The following is a 24,406-nucleotide window of genomic DNA, read 5'->3' on the forward strand; positions in this document are numbered from 1 at the left end:
AGATCATACCACTAAAAACCAGAAAAAATGAAAATTAAAAATAAAAGGGTATTATATTTATTAAATAAAAGTTTTCTATAAAAAGAAACAAATAAATAAATAAATGGGTAGGGGTGGGTGTTTTTCCAAGTGGTTAAGTCACTGCTTGGGACACCCATATCCTATAGTAGAGTACTTGGTTCAGTTCCTGCCTACATCACATTTGATCCAGCTTCCTGCAAAAGGACCCTGGGGGACAGCAGAGGATGGCTCTGGTACCTGGGGTCCTGAAGTCCTAGATTGAGTTCTGGGCTCCTGGCTTCAGCCTGGCCCAGTCCTGACCATTGTGGGCATTTGGGGAGTGAACCAGTATATGGAAGATCTCTTTAAGCCTGTTTCTCTCTGTCTCTCTGCCTTTCAAAGTAAAAATAAATACTTTTTTAAAAAATAAGAGTAGAATTCTAACAATTGTATGTGGGATAAATATTTTTCTTTTCATTAGAAAATAACTGATTATCAAGTGATAAAATAAAATTTATGAAATGTTAAAAATTTAATTATAAGAGTTGGAGGGTGGAGGAAGGGAAGAGCCAAGGGAAGTTGATCAGCTAACAGCTATGGGCCAAACCAACAAGAGTGTTGCATAGGGGTCAGCATGTGGCATAGCGGGTAAAGCTGCTGCCTGTGATGCCAGCATTGCATATGGGCGCCAGTTCTAGATCTGACTGCTTCACTTCCAATCCAACTTCCTGCTAATGCATCTGGGAAATCAGCAAAGGATGGTCCAAGTCCTTGGGCCCCTGCACCCACATGGGATATCTAAAAGAAGCTCCTGACTCTTGGCTTTGGCTTGACCCATCTAGGAAGTGAACCAGCTGATGGAGGATCCCTCTCTTTCTCTGTTTCTTCCTCTCATTATGTAACTCTGCCTTTCAAATAAATAAATAATTTTTTTAAGTTTCCCATACTCTTGAATACATGACGAAACCTAAACTCATACTCTAGCCTACTGACCACCAGGCATCACTACCTGTGGTTGATGAATGAACTTTCCGGACTATAAACCTCAACCAGCCTAGAAGCAATAAATGCTTTGAATGTTTCTCCTTATGAACTTCCCTCCTATCTGAAAATTGTCGCTGCTCTGTGCTATCCTACCTCTTTTATCTGTAGCCAATGTAGGTTCAATGTAAACAATTTCTGCTTTCCTTCTCCAAAGTTTTGTTATAAAATTATGCTTGGTTCCCACATCCAGCTTTGCTGCTCGTAGTTGCAGAACTTGTCCCGGGACCTGGTCTTTTTCTGACCAGCATCTATGACAGCTCTGTAAACCCTTTCATATCAGGGTTCTGTCAATCTCAAAAGTTTCCATTTACAAGAATTCCAGTGCATTTCTCCTTGCAGTCATATTATGATTATTTTCTACTTGTATCTATTTGTGTGATGGCTTGAAGTCTTGCAGAATTCATAGGTTACATGTTTCATAATTCTGTTAGTCCTTTTCATTGTATCAGGAAGCAAGTATTGGGAGATTACTGAAAGGATTACCAGAAATTACACATAACTGCTGGTTGTATCACTGTGGAAACCACATGTAAAGTATCACCAAGGTTACAATTATAAACATACTTTGAGTTAAATTATTGCAAAGCATTATCAGATTTGAGTGAAGTTTCTACAGGAAGAGAGCAGCCAGTTAATCCAGCAACATTTACTGAGGACTCACTGTTTACTAATTCCACAGTGTGATACTAGCTGTTGCTAATCAAACCAGAGGGGGAGAAAACACCCAAACCCAGAAGCACTTTTGATAGCAGGTGGTGGTAAATGGGAACTGGTGGAACATGAGAACTATCACTTTCATTAAGTTCACTTACTGGAGTGCACCTGGACTTTAGACAGGGAGAAAGAAAAATTTTAGAGTAGATGGAACATGAGATATAGAATAAAACGCCTAGGTTCCAATCCCAGCTAGGTCACTTAGAAACTGAGCAACCTTGAACAAAGTGTTTAGCCTCAGTTTTTTTCCTTCAGTGAAATGAGTATAATATTAGGGATAAGCACCTTATTCCATGAGGTTGCAATGAAAAAGCAGTGAAGCAATGGCTTGTAAACATGCTGTTGATTGTATCCAGTGAGATCCTTGGCCAAACCAAATGGTTTATTCTCTTTTGTGTCTTCTCCCTAATGTCTTGCCTTCAATAGGACACCTGCTTTTTCCTACATGTTAGCAAGCTTCCACTTCCTGAACTCTCCTTAAATGAACATTCAGTAAATTCCTTAATGTCTTGTGGGGCCAGCACAGTGGCATAGCCAGTGAAGCTGCCACTTGCAATGCTGGCATCCTGCCAGGGCATTTGTTTGTGTGCTGGCTACTCTTTTTCCGATCCAGCTTCCAGCTAACGGCCTGGTAAAAGAAGGAGAAGATGGTCTAAGTGTTTGAGCCCCTGCCACCCAAGCAGGAGACCTGAAAGAAGTTCATGGCTCCTGGCTTTAGCCTAGCTCAGCCCTGGTCATTGCAGCCATCTGAGAAGTGAACCAGCAGATGGAAGATAGCTCTCTCTCTCTCTCTCTCTCTCTCTCTCTCTCTCTCTCTCTCACTTTCTCCCCCCGTTCTTCTGTAACTCTGACTCTGAAATATATAAATAATCTTTAAAATAATCATAATGTCTTGCATCTGAATAGTTACTTAAGCTCTTTACAGAACCCTTAGATATCACGTGCATCTGTCAGATTCATCTTGCTGGGCATTATTTCTGAGCATATCATGTCACTGTGGAAAAGTTTTCAACAGCTTCTCTTTTTCTACTGAATGAAGTTTTAACTCCAACCTAAACTAATGCCTTGCTACTTAAAGTATGGCCTCCAAAGCAGGAGCATTGGCATCACCTGGGAGCTTGTTAGACCTGCAGATTCTACAGCCCCATCCCGGACTATTGAATCAATGATACTCTCAAATTTTCCGTTTTCACAACTTATTTTTAAAGATTTTATTTATTTATTTATTTATTTAAGAAGTAGAGTTACAGAGAGAGGGAGAGACAGAGAGAAAGGTCTTCCATCTGCTGGTTCACTCCCCACATGGCCGCAACAGCTGGAGCTGAGGCGATTTGAAGCCAGAAGCCAGGAGCATCTTCTGGATCTCCCATGCTGATGCAGAGCCCAAGCACTTGGGCTATCTTCAACTGCTTTCCCAGGCCATACCAGAGAGCTAGATCAGGAGCTGGCACTTGGTTCAGCAATGCCCCAGCAAATTTAACAAAATCCCCAGCTGATGGCACATCAACTATATCTTTACTCCCTTGTAAACTTGAAGCTTCAGAAACTGGAGTTGTGGCATAGCAGATAAAGTCACTGCCTGCGACACCACCATCACATATGGGTGCCAGTTCCGGTCCTGCTGCTCTGCTTCCCATCCAGGTCCCTGTTAATGGCCTGGGAAGAGCAGCAAAAGATGGTCCAAGTGCTCAGGCCCCTGTTGCCTATGTGGGAGACCCAGCTGAAGCTCCTGGCTTCGGCCTGGCTCAGCACCGGCAGGTACAGCCACTTGGGAGAGTGAACCAAGGATGGAAGATCTTTCTCCCTCTAACTTTGACATTCAAAAAATAAATAAATAAAATCCTGAAGTCTCAGAAGGGTTGCCAAATTGCACATATGAAAGTAAAGAACATCCAGTAAAATTAGAAACGGGTAACTTTTCAGTGTATCTCAAATGCTTCCTTGGACACTTTCTTTTAAAAAGCCATTGTTTATTTGTAATTCGTATTTTGCTAGTTGTCCTGTATTTAATCTGGCCACCCTATTAAGGATGGTAGGATCCATTCCCTGGCAAAAGTGCAGCGCCTCCCCCAACTGCTCAGTGTGTGTCTGAAGAATAGAGGAAGTGAGTTTTTTGAAAAGAGAGGTTTTGGGGCCAGCACTGGTATAGTAGGCTAAGCCTCTGCCTGCCAGACTGGCAAATCATTTGGGCTCCGGTTTCTGTCCTGGCTGCTCCTTTCTCTATCCAGCTCCGTACTAATGGCCTGGGAAAGCAGAGGAAGACAGTCCAAGTCCTGGGGTCCCTGCACCTGCGTGGGAGATCTGGAAGAAGCTCCTGGCTCCTGGCTTCAGATAGACCCAGATCTGGCAGTTGTGGCCATTTGGGGAGTGAACCAGCAGATGGAAGATCTCGGTAACTACCTCTCAAATAAATAAAACCTTTAAAAAAGTGAGATTTCTGCCTTTTTTTGCGCAACATTGAAAATCCCGAGACTAACACGATGCCCGGTGCACAATAAAAGACCAATAAACGTTGAACGAGTAAACGAATTTACCTAGCACAATCTCACAATTACGGACTGGGATTGTGTGTGCCTGTTTTAATTAAAGCCGAGTATTTATCTAAGGATCCTATTTGTACGCTTTTTCACAGTGGAGCCGGCAGAGTTCAGGACTGGATGGGAACGAATCAAGAGCTCAGAATGTACTCGTCCCAGACGGGGCCCATATGGTCACTGGTGGGGAGAAATCCCCGTTCGTTCTCCGGAGACTGACAAGCCTGCGGCAGGCAGCAAGCGGCAGGCGGCAGTCGGAAACGCTTCCCTCTCCCGGCTTCCGAGGCACCCGCGCCTGCGCACAGCCGCACTCCGGGCCCCCAGGGCCGGGTTGAGGGAGGCGGGGCTCCCAAGGCGCGTGCGCGGCGGCCTGGGCGGCGGGCCCCTCCCTTGGCGGGGGCGCGCGACACGGAGGACCGCACCGAAAGGGGGAAGTCAGGTGGCCGCTGCCGCCGCCGCCACGGTCTGTCGCCAGAAGGAAGATGGCGGATCTGGAGGAGCAGTTGTCTGATGAGGAGAAGGTAAGAGCCGCGGGGGCGGCGGCGGCGAGGGTCGGTGCGGAGCCGGGAGAGCTTCGGCGTGTCACCGCCGAGTCTGGACGGTGGCGACGGGCTTTGGCCGACGGGCTGTGCCCTCGGCTGCCCTTCCTCCCCCGCCTCGCTGTGCCCGAGTGCCTGCCCCTGTCAGTCAGCCGAGGCCCCCGCGCGGGCGCCCGTCTCTGACGGGCCTGCTCGCGCCGCTCCTTGTAGGGTGTGTGCTCCGAAAATAGGAAGCGGGCGCCGGGCGGCGGCTGCGGGCCCGGCGCGGAGGGCGGGGGCGGGGGGCGCGGGGCGCGAGCGGAGGGCGGCGGCTGCGCGGGACCCTCTTCCTCCGCGCCGGCCGCGGGGCCGCTGCGCGGAGCACCGGGGACTGCAGAGGGGGTCTGTGTTCCGGCCTGGGAGAGGCCCAAGGGCAGTGCCCAGCCCGGCGGCCTGGCCTGGAGCGTCGCCGGGGGTGAGGGGGAAGGGGGAAAATCGCTTAGGAAGCACTTGGGCCTTCCACTTCCCCCGCCCCATCGCCAGAAGGCTGCCTTTCCTCCTCCTCCTCCTCCTCCTCCTCCTCCTCCCCGGCTTCCCTTTTGCCTACGGAGGTTCCTTGCTTTTTCTTTGCTTCGCTTTCGCTGGAAGCCGTGCAGCTCCGTGTTCCTTGAGAGGGATCCGAGTTGCTCACAAAAAGACCCCTTCCCGTAGTTCTTTTCTGCCCCGGTGGGCAGCAGCCTCCGGAGGCGGGGGGCGACCTGGTGCCACCCCGTTTCTTCCTGCTGGGACTTCTTCCGAAGCTAGGCGGTGCAACTCCTTTTAACCGTGTGTTCGATGCTGTGACAGCAATGGAACCAGATGAGAGACTTCAGTCCTCAGACGTGTGAAATAAGAAAACCGATTGTAGAACTAATTCTCTCTTATTCGCCCGTTCCCTTTGGCTGCAGGGGAAGGCCTGGTTCTCGGGGATGGGCGGGGTGGGGAGGAACCCTAATAATTTTTGAATATTTCCTGGAGAGGACCTTGATGTTTCTCAGACTTAAAAGTATCTAACACGACGTGAATAAGATAGTGTGACCGTTTTGGAAATGCCCGTCTGTAACCATGCTGCGTGCCTATGTTCTCAAAATAGTAAGGTTTTGTAGGAAACACAGGCAAGTTACATTACGATGTTTCACAAACCCTAATATCAGCCTAAGGATACTTTTATTTCTTGTGTTCTTGCATCAAAATGTAAGATTCTCTTTCCCCAGCTGAGTGTGCAGAAGGCAGCTCTGTCTTCAGTTTTAAAAGTGTTTTCTGTCTATGAAGTGGTAATAAAGAAACAACAACAGAAAAAAAAAAGAGGAGGGGAGAGCAACAAGATTCTCCATAATGGACAGGCCCCTGTCGGAGATCCGGCAAAAGTTACTGGGCACTGTTCATATGTGTGGTATTGGTAAACAGGCCGGAGGTGGCAACTGAAAATGGACATGAGCAAACACATGCATACACGGTTCAGTAGTGCGGTTTCTCGAAGAGATTGTTGTGCCTTTACTCAATCATTCTGAAGTGGTTGTTAGTAGTTCAAGTGGCTAAAAATGTAGTTGGGGAGAGAGTACTCAGTGTGGGAGTTAATACAGACCTGCCATGTGTTGCAAAGGTCCGGAATAGCAAAATGAGATGCCAAGATCCCTTATTATCTGGCACTCTGGGAGCACCAAGTTCCAGAAGGGGCAGAAGCTGGCCATCCAGCTTGCCCAGCATAATATTGGATGAGTGAGTGAAAATTCCAGCTTGGATTTTGGTGTTTCTGTTTTTATTCAGACTTTTATGAAAATATTCTGTAGATATTTTACATACAGATTTCATCCCTGTATATGCTAATTTAAGGAAAAAACAGCTCAGTCAGTGGAATTTTAATACTTGAATTATGAAAATGCTTTTTTCAATCTTTGGGGATGTTGGTAAGGGATGAGAAATTGTGATATTTTTAAACTTAAATTTAAATCATGTTACTCTTTCTGCTCCTTTATTTGTAAGCTTCGAAAACAACCTTTTTGTACTCTTAAGCTTTGAAATTTTCATTCTGAAAGGCAGATCTAAGGGAAGGGAGCTGTTAAGATTTGTGTAAAACCCTTTGTATATAGACAAATACATTCTTAAATTTGTTATGAACTTGAGGTGGGTAGTTTTTGTTTTTTTTTTTTTTTTTTTTTTGACAGGCAGAGCGGACAATGAGAGAGAGAGAGAGAAAGGTCTTCCTTTGCCGTTGGTTCACCCTCCAATGGCCGCCACGGCCGGCGCGCTGCAGCCGGCGCACCGTACTGATCCGATGGCAGGAGCCAGGTGCTTCTCCTGGTCTCCCATGGGGTGCAGGGCCCAAGTACTTGGGCCATCTTCCACTGCCTTCCCAGGCCACAGCAGAGAGCTGGCCTGGAAGAGGGGCAACCGGGACAGAATCCGGCGCCTCGACCGGGACTAGAACCCGGTGTGCCGGCGCCGCTAGGCGGAGGATTAGCCTAGTGAGCCGCAGCGCTGGCCTAGGTGGGTAGTTTTATTATTACCATTTCACAGATGAGTAAAGAGAGGTTTTAAGAGCTTTAAGTAATTCTTCCAAGGATAACTAGGTAGAAAGTGGCAAAGATGGTAGTTGGATCCAAGTTTGTCAGAGTTCAAATTCCATGCTCTTGTGATACCATGTTCTTTTAAACAAAATTGGTTACGCGATCCTTTTCTGGGTTTGTCTCTGTTTTTAATTTGTTGACAATTTTTTAAAAAGGAGAAACAATGGTTCTTTTAAAGTAAAATTTGTAGATACCAAAGATTAAATAGTGATGACTTCTAATATGTTTTTTGGTTTGTTTTTTTATTATTTAGCACATTTAAATATTTTTATTACTGGTATAATTTCATATATGCCTTATAGTAGGAAGCATCTTAGAAACTGATCTAGAATAAGAGCTTTGCTTTTAATAATCATGTACAGTTACTTTTTAGGATACCACTAGTGAAACTTAATGACCCTGGGGTCAGCCCTGTGTTGTATCGGGTAAAGCCTGCAGTTCTGGCATCCCATACAGGCACCAGTTCAAGTCCTGGCTGTTCCACTTCCAATCCAGCTCTCTGCTATGGCCTGGAAATGCAGTAGAAGATGGCCCAAGTGCTTGAGCCCCTGCACCTGCATGGGACACCTGGAAGAAGCTCCTGGCTCCTGGCTTCGGTTAGGCCCAGCTCCAGTTGTTGCAGCCATTTAGGGGATGAACCAGTGGATGAAAGATCTCTCTCATTGTGCCTCTGCCGCTCTGTAACTCTGCCTTTCAAATAAATAAATAAATCTTAAAAAACAACAACAACAACAAAACTTAATGACCTTTTCTCTTGGCCATCAGGTTAATAATATTTAGCTGAAGAAGCACATTGAAGTTCCTTTTTTTTTTTTTTTTTGCTTTAAGACTTTATTTATTTGAGAGGCAAAGTTACAGAGAGGGGTCTTTCAACCACTGGTTCACTCCCCAGATGGCTGCAATGGTCAGAGGTAGGCCTTTGTGAGGCCAGGAGCTTCTTCTGGGTCTCCCACTTGGGTGCAGGGGCCCAAGCACTTGGGTCATCTTCTACTGCATTTCCAGACCCATCAGCAAGGAGCTGGATTGGAAGTGGAGCAGCGTGGACTTGAACTGGCGCCCATATGGGGTGCCAGTGCTGCAAGCGGAGGTTTAACCTACTATTCCATAGCACCAGCCCCAAGTAAAGTTCTTTAAAGCTATTAATTTGATGTGATGTGTCCCACAGACTTCTTACATGGAGAAACTCTGGGCCAAAACCAGTTTACATTTTCTGTTCCTGGGTCAATTATATTGCACAGTTAAGCATTTTTGTGAATTTGAAATTGTGATCCAAGGCTTAAATGAAAAGAACCATTGCCTTCCCAAGCCTCTCTAGATAAGAAAATCTTCCTGAAGGAAAATAGTTATTGATAGAAGAGGATCTTTTCTTTTTTCTTTCTGTAACCCCTCCTATCTTCCCCCAGCAATTTGGATAGTCTATTCCCATAACATTAGCTTTCATGTCTTTGTAGATGTGTCTCTAGCAGAAACTTCTCTCCTGAGTACTGATCACACATTTTTACCTGCTGGTCGTGTTTACAGGCATTAATTAGATGTGTTCAAGTGGAGCCTGTCTAAAAGTAAATTATAAACCCCCTTCTTTGCCCACATAAACTACTCATTTTTCTCTTTATTTCATTATTCCTGTCATCAAGTTTTAACTTCACCTTTAACATTTTATTTTCCTTTTTCCCCATTCCTTAAAATTCATTTCTAAATTTTGTCACTTTATCATCAAAATGTGCCTTTTACAAATACTTTATTTCTCACTTGAAAAGTTATTTATATTAATATTTGGTTAATTGCCTCTCAGTTGACCAGATTATTAAATTAACTATTGTTTGGTAACAAAATGTCACCAAACAAACAGAATACAAATTGATTTTGGCTATTCTGTGATAACAGTTAAAAAAGAAAATCAGGGCCATTGCTGTGGCGTAGTAGGTGAAACCTCTTACCTGTGGCGCCAGCTTCCCATTTGGGCGCTGGTTTGTGTCCCTGCTGTTCCTCTTCCAGTCCAGCTCTCTGCTTATGGCCTGGGAAGGCAGTGGAAGATGGCCCACGTACTTGGGCCCCTGCACCCACTTGGGAAACTCAGAAGAAGCTCCTGGCTTTGGTTCGGCCAAGATCTGGTCATTGTTGCCACTTGGGAAGTGAATCAGTGTATGGAAGGAGACCTTTCTCTGTCTCTCCCTCTCTCTCTATGTAGCTCTGCCTCTTGAATAAATAAATAAATCTTTAAAAAAAAAAAAAGTTAAGGGAGGAGAGGTAGGATTAGAATAAGTGTCTCTTGTCCATTCTTTCCCTGCAGCAGTTGCATTTGCCACAGTTGGACTTTGATTAGCAAAGTCTTGACACTGATCCCTTCAGTTTGCAGCATCTGAGCCAGATTCTCTGCTCTAACATCTTGGTGCCTGAATCTCCCATTGCCTTGGCAAAGAAGCCCAACTCTTGAAATGGTGTTCTAGGTCTTGTATTCCAGTCTAATCTAAATATTTGTGATATTTCCATACTGTCATTTAATCCTGCTTTGAGTGTAGAGATACCTGTGCAGTACCTTTAGGTAAATTATTTCATCTCTCAACCTCAGTTTTCCCTGAAAGGTGAGGATGTAACAGGAAGTACCTTCTCAGTGAAGATGCTCTTAAGTATATGTGGTGCCTGGCATGAAGCAAGCACAAAGTGAATGTTGATTTTTCTCAGCTTACAACTTCCCATCCACTTATAGTGTTGATACTACTCCCACGTCAGGTCACTTTTTTGAAAGAGGAAAATTTTACTCAGATCACATGGTTAGTTTAATCTCTTCTGAGCTCTATAACACAACCTTAGTATAAAGTTTTTACTTTATAGTTATGCATAATAATTTGTTTACCTTTTTTCCCTTTTCTGTTGGAATTTCGAAGTATAGAAATGATGTTTTTTGTAGCATCTGTCATTACTCTCTGCATGTGATGAGTAGAATAGTTCAATGAGGGAATCAGCATGATATGAGCTCAGAGAATTAAAAGAGAACATAAGCTTTATGAAAAGTAAAGTAGTATGTAATGGCAGGTTTTGAGGGAAAGTCTAGTGTGTCTAAATTTTTCATTTATCTAAATAGTGCTATAGATTTTAAACATTCGGATAATCTAATGAAATTCCTAGTTGAGGTAAGGGTGGTGATATTAAGTAGGGTTCAAATGTGAAATGTTCTTTACAAGCAGTTTATATATGTTTTCCTCAATATAGAAGCATACCTGGTTTCATAAGTTTTTGTGTGTAGTAAACATAAGCTGCCATTATATATCATCATAATTAATATAAAAGTAGTGTTCTTATTAACTAGAAAGTTAATGTGTAAGTTATTGATTTGAAAAATATTCCTAATTTTATTTCTCTAGGTTAATTATGTTATTGCACCAATGAAAAGTAAAAATTCCTCCTACAGAAACCTGATAGAAGCTGAAACATAAGTGGAGTTTTTCAGACTTTACACATTGAAGCAAATCTGTAGTGTGTTTTCAATGCATTTGGGAGCCATTTTCCATTTTAAAAAGAGGGTAGTTTAATAGATAGAATATTGATTTTCAGTGTAAGAACATATAAAATGATACAGTGCAAAGAGTAAAAAATAATTTTTAAGGTTGAAAAATATGAAGGCAAAAGTTGACCTATGATTTGTGCCATGACCTAAAAACCTAATCAGTCATCCGCATTAGCAGTTACTGTGATTTGTACATGTCAAGAAAATAGAGTTTTTGTCTTCTCAAGATCACTTCTGTAACAGGTAACATAAAAACACTCATAGCTGTAGTCAAAAAACATTCATTAACTTTATTTAAGAAAATCAAATTGCACTTTTTATTTATGAAATATCATTTGATATAGAATTTCCATCACAATTTTTATTTCAAAAGTAAGATATTTAGTCTTTACATTTTTGTTTTTATGACATTTATTTCCATGTTCCACTATAGAACTTTTCTTGTATGTTGTAGTTTTCTGTGTTTCTAATGAAAATAACTCTTGGAAACTGTCTACCTCCATGTTCTTTTTTTTTTTTTTTTTTTTTTTTTTTAAGATTTATTTGAAAGAGTTACAGAGAGAGTCAGAGACAGAGAGAGAGGGGTCTTCCCATCTGCTGGTTCACTCCCTAGGTGGCCACAACAGCTGGAGCTGCACCGATGCGAAGCCAGGAGTCAGGAGCTTCTTCTGGGTCTCCCATGTAGGTGCAGGGGCCCAAGCACTTGGGCCATCTTGTACTGCTTCCCCAGGCCATAGCAGAGAGCTGGATCAGAAGAGAAGCAGCCAGGACCAGAACTGGCGCCCATATGGGATGCCGGCGCTTCAGGTCAGGGCTTTAACCCGCTGTGACACAGAGCTGGCCCCTACCTCCATGTTCTTTGCTTACCAAATAAGAGGACCCTTCAAAAGTTTAGTGGAAAAATGCAAATAAGAAATAAGTTGGCTGGCGCTGCGACTCAATAGGCTAATCTTCCGCCTACGGCACCAGCACACGGGGTTCTAGTCCTGGTCGGGCGCCGGATTCTATCCTGGTTGCTCCTCTTCCAGGCCAGCTCTCTGCTGTGACCCAGGAGTGCAGTGGAGGATGGCCCAAGTGCTTGGGCCCTGCACCCCATGGGTGACCAGGATAAGTACCTGGCTCCTGCCATCGGATCAGTGCAGTGCGCCGACCGCAGCAGCCACTGGGGGGTGAACCAATGGCAAAGGAAGACCTTTCTCTGTCTCTCTCTCTCTCTCACTGTCTAACTCTGCCTGTCAAAAAAAAAAAAAAAAAAAAAAAGTTTATTTTTTAAAAAAACAAAATCTTTTTGAAATTGTATATACAGGCTGGCGCTGCGGCTCACTAGGCTAATCCTCCACTTGCAGTGCTGGCACCCCAGGTTCTAGTCCCGGTCGGGGCGCTGGATTCTGTCCCAGTTGCCCCTCTTCCAGGCCAGCTCTCTGCTGTGGCCCGGGAGTGCAGTGGAGGATGGCCCAAGTGCTTGGGCCCTACACCCCATGGGAGACCAGGAGAAGCACCTGGCTCCTGGCTTCGGATCAGCGCAGTGCACCGGCCGCAGCGGCCATTGGGGGGTGAACCAACAGAAAAGGAAGACCTTTCTCTCTGTCTGTCTTTCACTGTCCACTCTGCCTGTCAAAAAAAAAAAAAAAAAAAGAAAAAGAAAGAAAGAAATTGTATATACAAGTAGATTGAATATCCCTTATCTGAAATATTTGGGACCAGAATGTTTTATATATTTTTTTAAATTTTGGAATATTTTTATATACATAATGAGTTCCCAAGTTTAAATATGAAATTAACTTATTTTTCATATGTATCTCATACACATTGCCTGAAGGTAATTTTTTATACAGTAGTTTTATTGTGTTTCTGTGGAGTGTTTTGATATTGTTGTGTTTTTTTGAAAGACATCCGTCTCCCATTGATCAGTTCACTTCCCAGCTGCTAGCAATACCCGTTGCTGGGACAGGCTCCATGTAGGAGCCAGGAATTCATTCCAGGTCTCCCGCATGGTGTAGGGACCCACTACTTGAACTGTCACTGCTACCTCCTAAGGTATACGTTTCCAGGAACTAGACTCTGGACCAGAGCCAGGACTTAAACCCAGGCACTCCCTTAATTCGTGTAGGAGTACCAAGCAGCATCTTAACTACTGTGCCAAACTGTGACCTATCATGTGAGGTTATATGTGGAATTTTCCACTGGTGGCATCACATCAACCCTCAAAAGTGTCAGATTTTGGAACATTTTCTATTTCAAAATCTTGAATTAGGGATGCCCAGCCTGTATTCTGCATTTCATTGATCCCAGTAGTCATATTTTTTCATTTTTTAAGATCTCTGAAATCAGGCCAGTCAATTGTGTTTTCCTTTTATAGTGGTACATATAATTATGAATTTTACATTAGTTGCTAACTGGGAGAGGCAAGGATATAATTGCAGTAACAACAACCTAAAATCAGCCTGAAAGAGTGAGGGTGGAGGCTTTGTACCTCATCTCTGCTCATTCAGTGTATGTCTAGTGTGGGTCAGTGGAAGGGCCCTGTGTGGTGAAGTCACTTAAGAGTTCCTTAAGAGTTCCGGGCTGCTGGAAGATTTTGATCTAAACTTTTCCCCCAGGCACTGCAGCAGTGGGAAGGAAATGGAATGAATAGCACAGAGCTTTTAAAGCCCTCCCAACCCCCTACCCCACGCCTTAAACTCACTTCATGTCTCAGATTTCAACCATGCAAAGCAAGTTATATGTATAAATACAGTTTTAGAGGGGTCAGGGAAGAGAGAGTTAGGAATCTGAATAGTTGTAATGACACCATAGTTTAAGTTTTATATTCACTGAATGATGGTGTTCTGATCACCTGTGTTGTACAGGAAGTACAAGACCACAGATTCAAAGGTGGACATATATAACATGCACTCTACAATAGCTAAGTGAGTAGTGAATGGGTGGAAATTCAGAAGGAACAATTACTTTTTTCTAGGGCATGATAGATGTGAGTTACAGTGCGGCTCATACCTGAGACTACAACATAGGAAGAAAAAAATATCAAGAAGGTGGCAGTGGCAGGGAGTATCAGTTAAGTGTAAAGGGAAGTCAGCTAAATAAATGAATATCTCAGGTATTTTGGAAGGAAGAGATTGAAAGGTGAATGTGCTTTTGAATAGGTCACATATAGGGTGGTTCAGCCTAAGCATTATGGACATATTGGGCCAGATAATTCTTTGTTGGGTGAGGGACATCCTGTTCATGGTAGAGTGTTGAGCAACATCGTTGGCCAACCTGATAACCAGTAGCACCATCCAGTCGTGACCATCAAAAATGTCTCCTGGGGAACAAAACCTCCCCTAGTTGAGAACCTGGGGTCTAGACAAGTTGAAGTTAGCTGGCACAGTTGGGAAAGTAGGTCAAGTAGATTTGGGGACATGACTGAAAGTAGTCTTACAAAAAATGGAGGGGAAAATATTGATAGTGTTTTAGAGTTGGAATCAACTGAACTGGGTAAATGAGTGTAGGGGAAAGGCATCAATCAAATAACTGAATGTTAAAATTTGGGAAGTAGTACCACCACTAACAGCTAGAGGATATGTTGCTGGGAGGAAAAAATGGTGAACTTAGTTTTGGTTATTTTAGTATGAACTGCTGGTAGGGTGTCTGCATGAAAATGCCTATCAGATGATAAACAGAGAAATGGAGTTTGGAAAAGAGGTCGGACTCAGAGAATCAGAAATTGGGAAGTCTTCCCTTTGGGATTCCAGCTGTGAGATGGGATAAGTCTTTGAGGAGAAAAGGTTTGGACGGAGTAAAGGGGAAAGGGCAGAGAGCATATACTTTTGAACATACTGGTTGAGCAGCCCTAATCCAAAATGCTAGGGACCAGAAGTTTCAGAGTTTTCAGATTCTGGAGTATTTGCATAGGCTTTACCAGTTGATCATCCCTGAGCCAAACATGGAGCATTTCAGATTACGGATGCTCAGTTTGTACTTTGATTTGAAGGAGAAAGAAGAGGAAAGAAACAGAAAGGTGTGGAATAACTTTTGGAGTCAAAAATGTTGTATACCCAGCACAGTGGGTGCCTGTGTATCAGAGTGTAAAGAGAATTGTGAGAAGGAGCAGTGCACACTGCACCAGAGATTAAGGAGGACTATGAGGTTGAAGAAAGCCTTTAAATTTAAGAGAAAGGAACAAGAAACAAATCTGCTGCATGCCATACACTTTAACATGCCTTCTCTCAATTTTCAGAATGACCTTTTTATTGTCCCATTCTACAGATGGGGAAACTACAGATCAAGCCAGCTATTTAAATGGTGGTCTAGGGATTCCTAGTAGTCTTTAAAGGAGCAATTTTAGTAAGTTTTTGGGCAAGGAGTAGAGAGAGAAAAGCCCTATTACTAAGGTCTAAATAGTACGGATATGTTTTTTCTCTTCCAGAAATGGCCTTTCAATCTTGTCTGTGTTGTAAACTAATCCTTCAATAACCAGACACAGTGACATCCCTTCCTTTTGTTTTGGATCCTGACTAGCCTTTGCTAGGCCACTTCCCAATTTTAATATATTGAGCTGTTCTTACTTCCTGTGTTCTTCAGGGCCAAGCTCTTTGGCATATTTTGTAATTCCAGCAGAGTGCTTAGCACATGTAAGGTCCACTGGTTTGCAGCTCTGACTGTAGATTCAGCTGGAGAGGTGATGAGCAGACATGGATATACAGATACCACTGTTGGATGAGACCTGAAGTGTCTCCTTTTTGTAAAAATAAAGCTTGCCAAATGATTCATTATTTTTATTTTATTTTTTTTTAAGATTTATTTATTTGAAATCGGAGTTACAGAGAGAGGTAGAGACAGAGAGAGAGAGGTCTTCCATCCACTGGTTCACTCCCCAGATGGCCGCAACAGCCGGAGCTGCGCCGATCCGAAGCCAGGAGCCAGGAGCTTCTTCCAGGTCTCCCATGAGGGTGCAGGAGCCCAAGGACTTGGGCCATCTTCTACTGCTTTCCCTGGCCAAAGCAGAGCGCTAGCTCATAAGAGGAGCAGCCAGGACTCGAACCGGCGCCCATATGGGATGCCGGGGCTTCAGGCCAGGGCTTTAACCTGCTGTGTCATAGCGCCGGCCCCAATTTATTGTTTTTAAATGTTTGTTTATATTTATGTGAAATAGAGAGTGGGTGAGTTTGGGAGAGAGAGCGAGTGAACGAGAGCACTTCATCCTCTAGTTCACACCACAAATACCTGCAGCAGCTAAGACTAGTCCAGGCAGAAACCAGGAGCCAAGAACTCCACCCACGTACTTGAGCCATCACCTGCTGCCTCTCAGATTGTACATTAACAGAGCAAAATCAGAAACAAACAAGAGAGACAGTAATACAAATTATTCTTGAAAAAAAATTAGTGAAACAGAAAAGACAGGTTTTACAGGGCCAATGCTGTGTGGCATAGCCGGTAAAGCTGCTGCTTCCAGTTCGGCATCCCACATAGGCTCTGGTTGAAGTCCCATCTGCTCCACTTCTGATCCAGGTCCCTGGTGATGGCTTGAGAAAGCAGTGAAAGATGACCCAAGTCCTTGGGCCCCTGCACCTGCATGGGAGACCTGGAAGAAGCTCCTGGCTCCTGGATCAGCTCAGCTCCTGCTGTCAGTGACAGGCAGAGTGGACAGTGAGAGAGAGAGAGAAAGGTCTTCCTTTCCGTTGGTTCACCCCCCCAAATAGCCACTATGGCTGGCTCACTGTGCCAATCCGAAGCCAGGAGCCAGGTACTTCCTCCTTGTCTACCATGTTTGTGCACGGCCCAAGCACTTGGCGCCCCAACCAGGACTGGAACCACGGGTACCAGCGCCGCAGGCAGAGAATTAGCCTAGTGATCCGCAGTGCCGGCCTCTTACTATTTCTCTTTTAAGGAGACCAGGATAAGTACCTGGCTCCTGCCATTGGATCAGCGCGGTGCGCCGGCCCCAGCGCGCCGGCCGCGGCGGCCATTTGGAGGGTAAACCAATGGCAAAGGAAGACCTTTCTCTCTGTCTCTCTCTCACTGTCCACTCTGCCTGACCCAAAAAAAAAATAAAAGAATACTTTTTTTTAAAGATAAGACAAAATTCAGAGGTGTTTTGTGAATTGAGGTAATTGAGAAGAGAGAAAGAAATTGAAAATACAAGATAAAAAATAGTTTATGTTACCTTTTCTTTTTCAGTTAATGATAATGCCTACTTTGGATCCATGGATCTTAATGTTTTAAATAAATGGCAAAAACACATTTAAAGAAGACTTGATGTTGAATTTGCAAATAGCCTAGTTTCATATTAAGTGCTATGGACTCTGTTTTTAATTACTGTTCTAAATGATAATTATAAAGGAAAATTTCTTAAGAAAAAACTTATGAACACAAATTATCACCCTTAATTATACTCATATTAATTTAGCCATAACACAGACATACAATAGTGTTTGCTTGGTCATAAACTAATTAAAATCATAAAGCTCAAGAGTGTTTTATATTCTTATTTGCCTTGAAGTTCTCAACAAAGCATAGGAAATAGAGCTATGGGAAGCAGCTTCAGATAATTCTTATAGTTGAAGTAAAACAATGTAGAATGGCTACCGTAACTTTACTATCAGTATCAGTCCTTAAGATGGTAACCCTTCTTGAGGATGCATTCTTTGAAAATCAGGTAAAATCCATGATTCCTTTCTCCATGAGACGAAAAACTCCCAATGATGTATATACATCCTTTAGGGGTAGGTTGCAAATACTGGTCCCCCATCAGAACCACTGCAGGAGATTTAAAAAATATGGATTTCTGGGTTCCATTATCTGGAGATTGATTCACATTTAGGAATATGGAATTCTATTTTCCTTTCGTTTTCCGCGCGCTTTCCTAGTGACTGTTGACAAGTCCCATATTTGGGAAATTCCCACCTGTTAAGTCCCCTTTCTTGACCACAGAGGAGATAAGTGTGAGCCATGGTGTCCAACATGTGAGAGTTACTTGGGATGGAGGCAGGGTTCTGAGAGGAAATACAGGTACTTTGTTAGATTTGAATTTAGGGTAAGCAGTGAATTGTTTTTATTGCAAGTATTTCTTGTGCCTTATCCCTTTGAGGTCCTGGAGAGTATAGGGCTGTTTGTGTCTAAATTTAGTGGTTTCACCTGGCTATTTTCCCTTTTTTAGAATTGTATTTATCTGAGAGGTAGAAGGAAAGAGACCAGTAGATCTCCCACTCACTAGTTCACTCACTAAATGCCCGTAATGCCTGGGGCTGGGCCAGGGCTGAAGTCAGGAGTCAGGAACTCAGTTCATGTTTCCCACGTGAGTGGCAGGATTTAATTCCTTGAGCCAACACCTTCTGCCTCCCAGGGTGTGCATTAGCATGAATCTGGAGTCAGGAACCAGAGCCAGAACTTGAATACAAGCATTCTGATAGGTGATGCAAGTCTCCCAGTCTACAGCTTAACCACTGTGCCACACATCGGCCCTTCAGATGGCTGGGTTTTTTGTTTGTTTTGTATTTTGTGCGTGTGTGTGTGTGTGTGTGTGTGTGGTGTGTATCTGAGTGAGTGCTCCATGCGCATATACTGCTTTTTATACTTGCATCTTTTTTTTATGTCAGCTTACTGTATTTAGAGCCACTTTGGTAAGGACTCCATTTCCTGATAAGAAATCATTGTTTTCTTCATACGGTATTAAAATCTCCTAGAACTGAAGTTGTACCTTCATCTTTGTAGGAATTTTGCCAAATGTCCAACAAAGACATCAGAAAAATCTAGAGTATTCATGGACACAGGCAATTGAATTAATATTAATTTTGCCAGCTCTTTGTATAAATGATGGTACAAATTGATAACCTACAGTAAACTCTCCCAACCTGTTACACCCTCAGATTTTAGCTGATAGTCATAAAACTGTAGTAGCACTGCCAGTTACTTCTAACTTCCTATTTTGGACACATGTTTAAGAGGTGACCTAGGCTGTGGAGCCCTAATCCCTTTTAATCTGTGGCATTTTACCATGGAAGCCAGTCTTTGAGAAAGGTACATTCAGTTACCATTAATGCAAAGAGAGGCAGGCCAGCAAGGCAGAAACATATGTTCATCCAGCCCTCCTTCCCTGAAAGTTTTTCAGTTTAAATCAGCAGCATGAGTATAAAATTGCGCACTTCTGAATTCATGTTCTGTTATCTTCGACTGGTAAAAATACTTGATGTGTTACCTAACTACTCTTTCTGAGGAATCACCCCAGGCCAAAGAGCAGTATTTCAAAAACTTATGATATCTGGTTCATCAGTGTATCCTGTAATATGCCAGAGTTTTGATCACAGCTTCATACCAAGTGTGCCTTATCTTCCATTTACATCTAGAAACTGCTTTAGGAAGGTAAGACACCATTGCTCTACAGGATTTAGGCATTACCAAACTAGTGGTCTTTTTTTTTTTTCCTGGTCTGCTCTCTTCCCATGATTGTACAAATTCTGCTGATCATCTGACTCTAGAACAAATTGATAAGAATGTGGAGAAGCTGATTTCTCTTGGTAGGCTCAGAATGTAGATGTGCTCTACACAATATGAGAGACATCAGTTCATCTGTCTTTGCCAATAGTATGGCAGAACCATGTGTGACAGGCAGCATCCCAGTGTTACCATAACTTTTTCACTGTCTGCCCCAAGACACTTCTGATCCTGCTGACATCTGACAAGAAGACAGTGGTGCTGGTGGAAAGCAGGAAGCAGTTTCCTGGTGGATTTATCAAAAAGTACTATGTTTTCAACTGATGGAGGAGAAGTAGCATTCTTTCCTTTATGTCGCTCCCCCTCTTCGTGGAGGAACGACACAGGACCCTGCGTTGTTCTTTCGTCTGCTCGGCCCTCCCCGGGTTTGCTGCTGGTTCTTCCCGGGTTGGCTACCGTCCCTTCCACCTCCGTGGAAGGGCAGTTCCCCCTAGCCACTTTCCCCACTTCCGCGGGGGAGCGGCACACCGCCGGCCGGCTCTCTCGGGGGCTGCACAGGTGTTCCTTCAGATAGATGTTCCTCAGATGTTCCCCGGTGCATGTTGTCTCTCTCCTCCTTTATAGTCCTCTTCCACCAATCCCAACTCTGCTACCCACATGCCGAGCATGCTGCTCTCCTCCAATCAGGAGCAGGTCCTACAGTTTATTGGTTGAACTGGAGGCAGCTGTGTAGAAGCTGTTTTCTCCTCTCCCAGCACCATGTTGTGGGAGAGCAGATGCATAGAATAAGTCTTAATTCTAGTAACTTAGTCTAGTCCAAGTTGCTCCCAGTTGCTCCCCACACTTTATCTCCTAGGGGAAGGATTTGGGGGAATCCTTTGTAAGAACAGTGGAATCAGTGTCATCTGAGAGATGAATGTCCCAATTTTTTCTTTCCTGTACTATTTGCAACTGGATTCATCTACTGTCTTCTGAGGCTTTGTGGGGATTCTGACCCAAAGATTGAGTAGTCACAAACTGCCAAGATGACAGTGTTCATTTTTGAGAAAGTCCATTTCAGGTCATCTGATTTGCTCCATCAAAGACTATTTCTCACTAATAAGCTAATTTTATCTTCTTTGTAATAAGAATGAGGCTCATGTGGCCTCAGAACCTCTATTTCATCTTCTATTTTACTGGCCACCTAGAAAAGCATTCCCAGTTAGTTGATCACATCCAAAATATTGGCACATTTGCAGTAAGTTTGGAGAGTTGTAGTGTTAAGTCTGTATCGTCCTATGACTTAAAATCCTGGTTGGTATTTTCCTGAGTTATTGATGTAAACTTGTAGTTATTCTTTAATAAAAATTTATTAGTAAGTTCAGAGCTGTCTTCAAGAGGTTTGATTGGCTCCTGAATTTCAGTCAGTCCTATAAAAGGACATTGTTTTCTATAATCTTCTTGGGTTAACTCAGATCCATCCCTCCCCCCTTTTTATGTTCAAAGTATCCTTTCCCCTCCTCCCTTCACATCCATTGAAGAGTAGGAAATTAGATTACCACACTTAAATTTATGTCTGAAAGAAAAATAAATGTTTGTGAAGAGTGACATGTGACCTTCTAATGTTGAGCCCATATATCAGCTTCTTTACATATATTTTACCCCTGCCCCACTTTCTCTCTCCCCCATTGTATTAGACAGGTTTTTTTTTGTTTGTTTGTTTGTTTTTTATTTTTTTTGACAGGCAGTTAGACAATGAGAGACAGAGAGAAAGGTCTTCCTTTTTTTCCGTTGGTTCACCCCACAAATGGCCGCCACGGCCAGCGTGCTGCGCCGATTCGAAGTCAGAAGCCAGGTGCCTCCTCCTGGTCTCCCATGTGGGTGCAGGGCCCAAGCACTTGGGTCATCCTCTACTGCCTTCCCTGGGCCACAGCAGAGAGCTGGACTGGAAGAGGAGCAACTGGGACAGAATCCATCGCCCCAACCAGGACTGGAACCCCGGGGTACCAGTGCCATAGGCGGAGGATTAGCCTAGTGAGCCGCAATGCCAGCTAAGCAGATCTTCCATCCTCCATGGCTGGACCAGGCCGAAGCCAGGAGCCTGGAACTCCATCCAGGTTTCCGTGCAAGTAACAGGGATTTACTATTTGAACAACCACCTGCTGCCTCCCAGAGTATGCATTAACAGGAAGCTGGATGGAAAGCAAGGGGCTGGGACTCAAACCAGGCACGCCAGTATGAGACTGGGGCATCCCAAGTGGTGACTTAACCGCTGAGCCAGATCCACTTAAAATACATTTGAATAAATAGCTGAACTCCTTCCTTCCTCATCCTCAATTACATATAAATTGGACCTTCCTGGTTAAGTGCAGTCTTTTTCTGATTGCTTCCTCTTCACTATTGCTGCAGGAGGGATTGTGGAGTTGACTGAACACACACACACTGTCACTGGACAGATGAGATTGACAGGAGCTTGTTAAACAGTTCAACAGCCCAGAAGAGGGAGCACAACACACCATGCACAGGAGTTGCACTTGGGAAGAGAGTGACCAAGCCAGGGCTGTGGGAGGCGGGCTTGCAATAGCACCAGGGTGGGATGATCCCTGGATCCTGAGGGGGCATGTGATTGGTTTGTTTGAATAATTCCTCCAACTGGCAGGGAACTGAAGCCTGCTACTCAGGGATAAGAAGGAACTGTGTCTGTTTCTGGTGATAAAGAGAGTTGCTTGGATAGGGAACCTTATCTATGAGAGCAAAGCTTGGAGGGAACTTGGAATTAGGCCTTGTCAAGATACATCATAATAATACTGGACCTTAATTTTATGCCTTACATCACATGTCTCAATGCTACTGTTTATTAAATCTGTTTGCTAAAGATTGGTGTAATAATATATCAGTACATTTCTGATAGTAAAATTTGAGAATTTTCCTTTCTGTCTGACCTTTTCTTCTGATAATTCATAGAGGTTAAGATACTCTGCTGTTGTTTCACCATAGTAAATAGAAGATGGCTAAATCATATGCAAGAGGGCTTCACAAAGCTCATAGAAAATTCACATTATCTTTCATTTCTTTTTTCCATAATCGTTTTGAAGCTCAGTTAGATATGAATGAGTGTGGAGGCATGAAAGACAAGAGAGAAGAACTGGAGTAATAAGGCTCTAATACTTTATGTAACGTGGAAGGAGAAAGACTGGACAGATTGTGGACATTAGAAAGTATTGGAAAGAATAAAAAAGGTGATAGCAATTATTTGAGTGCTTTCTATGTGCCAAATACTTTACTAAGGTTAATACCTCATTCAACCAAGTGAGGAAACTGAAAGTAGTTTGCTGTAGGCAGTAGGCAGTGTAGATGTGGTCTGAATACACACAATCTTATTTAAGAGTTTGGGCTCTTAGCAGTTCTATTTTACAGCCTTGGAGGAGCCTTAAAGGTTACGCTAAGGACTGTGGACTTTTATCTTGCTGGAAGTGGGGAACCATTGAATGATTTTGCACAGGGAAGAAACATCAGGATTTCCATTGAAAAAATCAGTCTGGTGCAAGGTAGAATTGAATCTGAGCAAGAGACAGGCACTCATTGATCATGTGACTGACTCTGGAAGAGAGAAGAGTGTGGATGATTTCTAGGTGGTGTCGGTAATTTTGTCAAGAACAAGAAGGAGTATGTTTGGGTGTGACAATCTTAGATATCTTTGAGGCAACTTGATGGAGATTTCTGTATGTTCTAATTGAAGATGTAGGTTGGTTTTGAGAGAGATTGTGATAGGAGGTATAGGGATATGAGAGCTGTGGTGGGTTGATAATTGAAACGATGGAAATGGATGAGATTACCCAGAGATTTCTTTTGTTTCCAGCCTGTCTGAATCATCATAAAGATTACATTGTGTTGCGAAGTAGCTTGTTGTGTTGTGAAAAGCCCTCAACTTCATTTGAAGAGTTCATACAAATCTTCATTCTGGATCTGTTTTCTCTTGCACAAATTAAGGGTAATAACAGCTATCTCAGAGTAATTGTATATAATACTTTATCCAACAGGGCCAGGATTTTTAAAAGGTTAAGAAATAATGATATATTTCATCTCCACTAGATTAACCTTAAAAAAATGGAGGTTTAAGAACAAAAATAGAAATATGATTACAGAGCACTTGCCTTGATTTAAATGAAAACCCAAATCTTAACTGCACGGTGACCATCATGCAGCTAGGAATGCAGCTTTCTCTCCTGTGTTGCTGTCCATAGTTTGAGGTGAACAGATCAAGTGGAGGCGGAGCAGATGTTGGGTACAGCAAGTAAATGCATTGCAAAGAACACAGAAATGCATGGACAGTAGGTGAATCACCTTTGTAACACTGCAGGTCATGGAAAGAATGGGCCATCAAAGAAGGGGGCACCTTTCTCTGAAGGGAGGAAAGAACTTCCACTTTGCTAATAGCCCTGTTTAAATACTGACAGAGTTTGTAGACTCAAAAGGCTTCCATACCGGCTGCTCCACTCCCGATCCAGCTCCCTGCTATGGCCTGGGAAAAGCAGAAGATGGCCCAAATCCTTGGGTCTCTGCACTCACCTAGGAGACCCGGAAGAAGCTCCTGACTCCTGGCTTAAGATCAGCTCAGCTCTGGCCATTGCAGTCATTTGGGGAGTGAGCCAGCAGAATGGAAGACCTCTCTCTCTCTCTCTCTCTCTTTCTCTGTAACTTTCAATAAATAAAAAAAAAAATTCTGAGATTATAATAATGCAGTACACTTACTATTGACTGCTATTATTACCAGTAATAGCTAATATTATTGATTAACCCAGGGTCATATAAATAATGAGTAGTAGAAATGGTCAGTGTGACTGTAGAGGCTACACTCTAAAGCATTACCTTGTATTGCTTCTATATTTCTAGCTTAGGTGTTTGTGGTTTTGAATGTACATTATGTGAAAATTAACAGTCTACATTCAGAATTGCATTAGTGATTACTCTTGGAATGTTCATTTCATTGAAATCCTATATTCCCTGGCCATCTAAGTAAATGGGAATTAATTCTTATGGATTTGTTCAGCGTGTACTAATTGTCCACTAAGTGCAGAGTGTGGGGCAGAGGCA

The 24,406-nt window shown here is 43.3% G+C and overlaps 1 protein-coding gene across 5 annotated transcripts in view; it reads left to right on the forward strand.

The window, feature by feature from the left end:
• Nucleotides 1-4,674: 4,674 nt before the first annotated feature.
• CAPZA2 (capping actin protein of muscle Z-line subunit alpha 2) overlaps nucleotides 4,675-24,406 on the forward strand; it is a 68,919-nt gene continuing 49,187 nt past the window's right edge. For 4 of the 5 annotated variants that reach the window (XM_089327944.1, XM_089327945.1, XM_089327946.1 and 1 more), the window contains exon 1: nucleotides 4,760-4,813. Coding sequence is in view for 2 of the 5 variants with exons in the window: in XM_089327947.1 (XP_089184073.1) it covers nucleotides 4,803-4,813 (11 nt within the window). In the remaining 3 variants the exon portion in view is untranslated. 5 annotated transcript variants of the gene reach the window in all.

Source organism: Oryctolagus cuniculus, chromosome 3 (assembly GCF_051225735.1).
Source record: "Oryctolagus cuniculus isolate XC-2025 breed Fujian yellow rabbit chromosome 3, ASM5122573v1, whole genome shotgun sequence".
In the NCBI taxonomy this organism is placed as follows: Eukaryota; Metazoa; Chordata; class Mammalia; order Lagomorpha; family Leporidae; genus Oryctolagus; species Oryctolagus cuniculus.